Below are 6,865 nucleotides of genomic sequence, written 5' to 3'. Positions count from 1 at the left end.
CTGCAACAAATTTACATTGTTTGTTATGTCCTTGTTTTTGAAAATAGCAAATATTAATAAGGTCTACCATTTTAGCCGAGTGGTTAGCATGCTAGACTCTATATCATTTGTCCGTAAGGACAGGGGTGTGAGTACTGATGTCACTGGTTATTTGGTTTGGGGTGGGTGTCAGTGGGATGGCTCTGTAAACTCAGTCAGAGTCAACTCAGCTCTAACCTGGATAAATCTTTGGAAGGCAAACAGTAAGCGCGGGTGAAAGCACAGGATGGCTGGCCCCCAACCCCCCTTTACACTTCCTGGCTGAAGGGTATGAAACGAAGATCAGCACCACCAAAACGGACTGTAAAGTCTAATGCCATTTTCCTTACCTTTCTTTACCTTACTATATTTTGAGATCTCGGAATTAATTTCTTTACTGCATATGCTGGATGTCTAAGTGACAACTTTGGATATGCACAGCATAATTTCCTCAACTTCTTGAGATGCTTCTACTTTTACTATCTTTATTATCTTTCTAGGCTGGAACTTGTGATACTGCTTCGCAATGGCTGTCTATAGTGTTTACATACTGTCAAGATATGGTAGTTTAATTTTCAACTATGACCACAATCATTCACAGCATGTGTTGGAAAGAAACTTTGAATATCCTTTGCCATTTAAGTTTGGCATTGTTGACTCAAGATGCTGTGTTACTTTTGGTGAAAGAGATGGGATTGAAGGTGTGTCATATTTTAAATCTTAGATGGTAACTGTCTGTTCTGTATCTGTACAAAAATATACATGTAAAAAATGAGAAATAATTGAAAATAAGCCAGACAATTTTAGCAGTAAGGAATGAATCAAGAAAGGGGAAGATTTGCTCCTTTAATTGAAACTGCAACAAACATGCAGCTGAGTGAGGGAGAACCTTTGCATGGTAGAGTGGCCATGATTACAAATAATACCCTAAATATTTATCATAAAATACCTGGAATTGCATTTTCAGTAAGATAAGGTGGTTTTCAGCCTCCTGCAGGAAATCCTGTTGATGGTGTGTCAAGGTTAAAATCAGCCTTCCAAATTTTGCCGCCAATCAGCAATGGCCCAGTTTTTGTCAACTCGTTTCTTGAAGGCTTCTGGGGTTAGGGACTGGGCAGCTGCTTAAAAGAGGCTGTTCCACAGTGGAAGAGGATTGACTGCAAAGAACTGTTGGTGCTCTTACCTGATGCAATGGGGGGCCTGCAGTTTCTCAGAGTGCCATCTTGTAGTATTAGAGGGGGACTTGCAAACCGTGACCTAAAAGATCATTTCCTAGCAACTTTCAAGCTGTTATAACATATCGTATCCTATTTTCCTGCAGTAAACTAAAGTTGAGAGTCTTAAGTTATTTTGAGAACCTTTTTGATTTTGTTAAAAAATAATTACCTCAAAATTTTGATTGGGGCTGGTAGAGGAGGGCAACTAAGAAGGTTTTGAGAGGGGGTTTGGTTGGTCCAATTACTTTTGACTCATTGATAGTAACCTTGGTACACATGATGGCTTTAAAAGGGTCTGAGTCCAACATTGGCTCGTGGAACCAACAAATTGGAAGAAAACCTTTAGACCTTTCCTCTCTGCCCCCTCAAGTTAAGACTTGCAGTTCAATTGTCAAATGCCAATTCTTCCAAATTTTTATGTAATCACTATCAAACCTTATGCAGAATATTAGCCTATTTAGCTTCCGAATTGTAATTACCCTCCGTTTGCATGGGATTTAGCTTTATCGATAAATATAAAAGGTTGTCAACTTTAAGAGGCCAGTGGCAGTCCCTTGAAAAATGTAATGCTTTTCTGAATTTAAACGTGTTTAGCCGGGCATGTGTTAAAATACCAGACACAGCGTAACCTCAGGTTTGTTTTCTTTATAACTATGTTTTTTTGTTGTTTTTTTTGTAGGGTTGACTCACTCACCCTGCCTCCTTACCAAAACGAATTGGTAAAATTCTAAGGTAGCAAAATTTCTGTTAAGTGTTTACCAGTTGATTGGTGCATTGTATTGACAAGTTTATAAGTTTGAATACTGAATTTTTTCCCCCCTCCCGTCCTAAATTTTGAAAATTAATTTTTTTCATGTTCGTTTATTTAAATAGCTATCGTAGCGCTCAAAAATGAACTTTTAAGATCAGTTTCTACGGCAACGACCGCCTTCTACTCCTGCCAAGTTGTTTATATTCGAGTTTTGTAACTCGAAAAACACAAGAAAATTCGGTGAACTATAGGAAAAATATAAGAAACTATTTAAAAAATCTTAAGCTTTGGGGTAGGGGAATGGGCCCAAAGCTCCCATCCTTGCGCAATGTGCATGTTACCTTTATAATCAATCAATACAAACACATTTTTCTCAAGCAGGGAGACAGTTACCCAATGTTTACCAGGTAAAGATCTTTTGACAGTCTTCTCAAGATTACAAATAAAGACTTTTTCAATATAGACGCAAAATCTAGGATTGAACACTAAATTTTTCGAGTATTCAGCTAGAAGGGATACCTACACAGGAAGAACAGCTGGAAACTAACTACTGACAACAGTATTTTTTCTTCTTTGTATCCTCGTTGTTGCTACCAATTTTCGTAATGCCAACAAACATTTGGCAAATTGTGTTTTTTTTTTTGCTATAATATATCATCTTGCTAATATGGCGTATCTGCATTTTCAAATTTATATAAAAAAGGGAAAACAAGGACTTTAAGTTTTTTGTGTGAAGGCTTTTTTGGTTGGGAACTTAAGTAAGAAAATATATATAAAAATCCACAAAATTGGGTAAGTTCCTTAGATTGGAAGAAAAGCTGTGGCAAAGAATACATCAATGGGAATTTTAATATAGAGAACTTTCATTACAGTTGGGCATGTTGTCACTGAAGTTAACAAGCACATTGTAGATGGCTCCACTCAAAGTGATGGCACAAAAATTCTTGATTATTTAGAAGAGAAGATGAATTATCCAATTGCTTTGAAATTTGAGAGGAAGACATTAACAACAAATGAAAAGCTGATTCTAACTAGCATGTTCCATCCTATGTTTGACATAGCTAGCCAGCTCAGCCCTGAACCTGGTAGCTCCGGTATTGAAGTCGTGGAAGCTGAAAATTTTAAGCTGCATTGCTTTCAAAGCTTAACGGGTAAGTTCATTCGTGCAGGCTATCGTTTAGACCAGTCATAGGATCCTCTCGTCACTCCAACTTTGAAAAAAGTAAGAACCCGTTTAGCTGGAAATTTTACGCTGCATTGCTTTCAAAGCTTAACGAGTAAGCTCACGCCTGCAAGCTTTCGCTTAAACCTCTCCTCACTCCAACAGTTATAAAATAAAAATAAAAACTTGTTATGCTGAAAATTTTATGTTACTTTGCTTTCAAAGCTCAACGGGTTAGTTCATACTTGCAGGCTTTTGCTGAAACCTCTCATCACTCCAAATGCAAGAAAACAAACTAGATTTTGTCTATTTTTACCAAAAATTAACTTTTTAGACGCAATAACCCCCTCCTCCAAACCGGTTTAAAAAACTATCTTCTCTATTCCAAAGCTAAAAACTGGCAAATAACAGACAGCAGTGATTAAGTATATCATGACTGTTACAGGATGAACCATGTCATTCAAAATTGAGATTTTCCAACCCTCTGGACAATATTCAGGACAATATTTCGTCTAATGATTAGATGAAAAGCATGTCGGACGACTGGCATAAAAAAGGAATAAAACATATTGTTTTTTGTTGTTGTTTTTTTTTTGTAAAAAAAAACAAGCATATTACTTTGCAGTCTTATCCCGTAGAACTAGAAAAATCCAAATAAACTTAGTTCTATTTAATAAAAATTTTGATTTTCATTAAACGTCGGGAAACCTTTTTCTTGTTAAACTGTATAAATTCTTGTTTCAAAGTTATTTGGATTAAGGTTTTTGATAGTTTGTGACATTTCTTTAGCAGTGAAAAACTAAACAAATACTGATTTACAACCTTGTTTGAATTGAAAAGCATAATTGAAATGAATCATATTACATGAAAAACATTTTCTTCTTGCCTGTGTTTTATTGTCCTAAAATTGTTTTGATTTAAGGTATTTTTATTAAGGTTTTTGAGATGCATTTAGCAGTGAAAAACTCTACAAAATACTGACTTACAACCTCATTTGAATTGAAAAACACAATTGAAGTGAATCATATTACCAAAAAAATACATATTCTTCTTGTTTGCGTTTTTTGTTGTTTTTTTTTTTTCAAGCGTAATATTTTGCTCTAAGCCATGATGCAGGCCTAAATTTACCAAAAATCCGGACAAGATTTGACATATATTCCCCTGTAATTAAAAAAAAGCTAAAATTTCAGGTTGTGTTGTCTTCTCTTTAAACGGATACGAGGTATAACTGGAGCTGGACGTTACTCTCATCGAAGACGCTTGGTGCCCATTTAATAGTATCATGTCATAGTTTTCGGGCCAAAACTTATCAACGTTGTTCTTTTATCGAAGTAGATACAGATATAACGTGATTTTCTGCTAAATATATTAATTGAATAAACTGACTATAAAACTACTGTAGAAGAAAAACTAAGCCTAAAATTAAGCAAAAAACAAAACAAATGTAAAACGGAATATCAGGTGACGAAAAAAAAAACACCAGTCAAAAATTAAATTTGCAATTACAATAGTGATTATTCTATTGTTTTTGCTATTTCTAGTAAAATTGTTTTTTCTGTTTTATTTTTTTCTTTTGGTAATAAATCCATAAACTCGTAGTTATCATTTTACAATTTTTATTGAATCGTATTTGCATTACAATCACTGTCTGTTTTTTTTAGATTTAGGATTTTTTTTCCGTGATAAAGTAACAAAAAGTGATTCATTGCTTCTGCTGTCAGTTTTTTGATATTTTATTATATTACTAGTCAAAGGGCCTGTTGGACTACAGGCAAAAAGAAGAACAAAAATCGTGTATACAATCTCTTTTGAGGGCCAGATAAAAAAAAGTTTCCTTCCCTCAAATATAACATCATGATCCCCCCTCCCCAATACAAAAAATCAAAACTTTGCGAAAGTTTTAACCTGATCCCCAGCCATAACGCAAAACAGGGAATACTTACCAAGCTACGTATAAAACTATGTAATTTTTTTTTACTTATAGCTACATCAAACTTACATCATGTTTTAATGAAATCTTGACGTACATTTCTAATAAATTGAAGCTTATTTCTTGCTTCTATGATTTCTTAAGTTTTCCCTGACAACACAAAGCAGGGTATACTTACCAAACTACGTCATTTTTTTTCAAGGAAAACTGTTGCTTTTAGCACATTAAGCTTTCCATTAAACACACGCTTGATGTACATTTCAAGTAAGTTAAAGCTTAATCCTTGCTTCTATTATTTTTGGAAAGTTTTTCCATGGCAAAACAACACTACAACCCAAAACGGGGTATATTTACCAAACTACTTCATTTTTTTTTTCAAGGAAAACTGTTGCTTTTAGCACATTAAGCTTTCCATTAAACACACGCTTGATATACATTTCAAGTAAGTTAAAGCTTAATCCTTGCTTCTATTATTTTTGGAAAGTTTTTCCATGGCAAAACAACACTACAACCCAAAACGGGGTATGCTTACCAAACTAAGTCATTTTTTTTACAAAGAACTAAGTCAGACTACATCATCTTTTAATGAAAGTTACTGGATGCACACAACCTCTTTAAACTGCACGTGCTACTCGCTTGCCTTCAGACATGAAAACAACAAAAGTCTATACTCCCTCTTATCATTAGAAACCAACTGACTGTGTCAATTTCAAAAGTACCCTGGAAAACACGCCTGTCTTTAGGCTTTAGTTACCTGTTTCATTCCCCCTGAGGGGCAACCTAGTAAAGAATGAACTCTAGCCGATAGTAACTAAAATTTCAAGACGTATTAAAAAAAAACCGTCAGGTGAGGTCTATTTGAAGCTGATTTAGTAATGGTAACTATTATTTTGATTAATTTTAATGACAAGTCTGTAGCGAAAAAATATTGTGGGAATTTTGAAAATTGGCTTGAAACTCCACTTGAACGGTGTTTGATCAAAATGAAAAGTGCATCGTTTGAATCACCACAGCGAAAACACCCATTTAGGAGAATTGCAGTCCCCCATCTTTAGTAATAAGGAAAATCACCTGTTCGCATGGGATGCAGTAATGTGCCTCCTTTTTTTGTTATTCTGCTTTGTTTTTTTATAGAGCAAGACAGTAGCCTCTTTCGAATATATTTCGTAATCTTCAGTATTTTTTAATTGCTTTAGTTCGATCAGTCCTTGTTTTACAGTGTTAAAGTGAATTTATTAATAACTTTTTTCTTCAAAGAAAATGATTGCTTGTAGTACACTAAGCCTTCCATTACACACACGCTTGATGTGCATTTCAAATAGATTTGATGTACGTTTCAAATAAACTGAAGCTTAATTGTTACTTTTATGTTTTTTTCGGCAAGAAAATGAAGTTTGAACTGAGAGACGTTCCGCCGGGGAAATATGCGAAGTGCCGCCGGGTGAATACGAGAAGTTGCAGTTCTGCCGGGTGAATTTTTTTGTTCTGCCAGGCGAATTTTTCTTAAGCTAAGTAATAGGCTAAGCAAGCTATAAAAATAATAAGAAAATCAAAGGTTCTGCCGGGGAATTTTACGATCGCATCGTCCGAGCCGTTATAGCTTATCTCGTGCCGTTGAGGGCTGCACTGGCTGCAATGGGTGGGGGGATAGATAAATGGGTGACCGCGCCACTCGCTGAACGCGAGAAAATAAAATGCGTAATTATAGTAGGTTAGAAATTCTCCAACTATCAATCCGGGAGCGTAACCTCGCTTCCTCGAGTTATCTTCTTGTTAATTACCTCTAA

The 6,865-nt window shown here is 35.2% G+C and overlaps 1 protein-coding gene across 1 annotated transcript in view; it reads left to right on the top strand.

The window, feature by feature from the left end:
- The first annotated feature begins 521 nt into the window (after positions 1-521).
- Positions 522-6,865, top strand: part of Trs23 (trafficking protein particle complex subunit 4-like protein Trs23) — a 14,954-nt gene continuing 8,610 nt past the window's right edge. The window contains exons 1-2 of the mRNA XM_089086956.1: positions 522-719; positions 2,859-3,137. Of these exons, the coding sequence (XP_088943082.1) occupies positions 545-719; positions 2,859-3,137 (454 nt within the window). The 5' untranslated portion in view covers positions 522-544. The remainder of the gene's footprint in view (positions 720-2,858; positions 3,138-6,865) is intronic.

The sequence above is a fragment of the Artemia sp. Qi Xiang Cuo genome, chromosome 3 (assembly GCF_049724085.1).
Source record: "Artemia sp. Qi Xiang Cuo chromosome 3, ASM4972408v1, whole genome shotgun sequence".
NCBI lineage: Eukaryota > Metazoa > Arthropoda > Branchiopoda > Anostraca > Artemiidae > Artemia > Artemia sp. Qi Xiang Cuo.
Note: the sequence above shows the minus strand (reverse complement) of the source record. Positions and strands in the feature narration are given on the sequence as shown.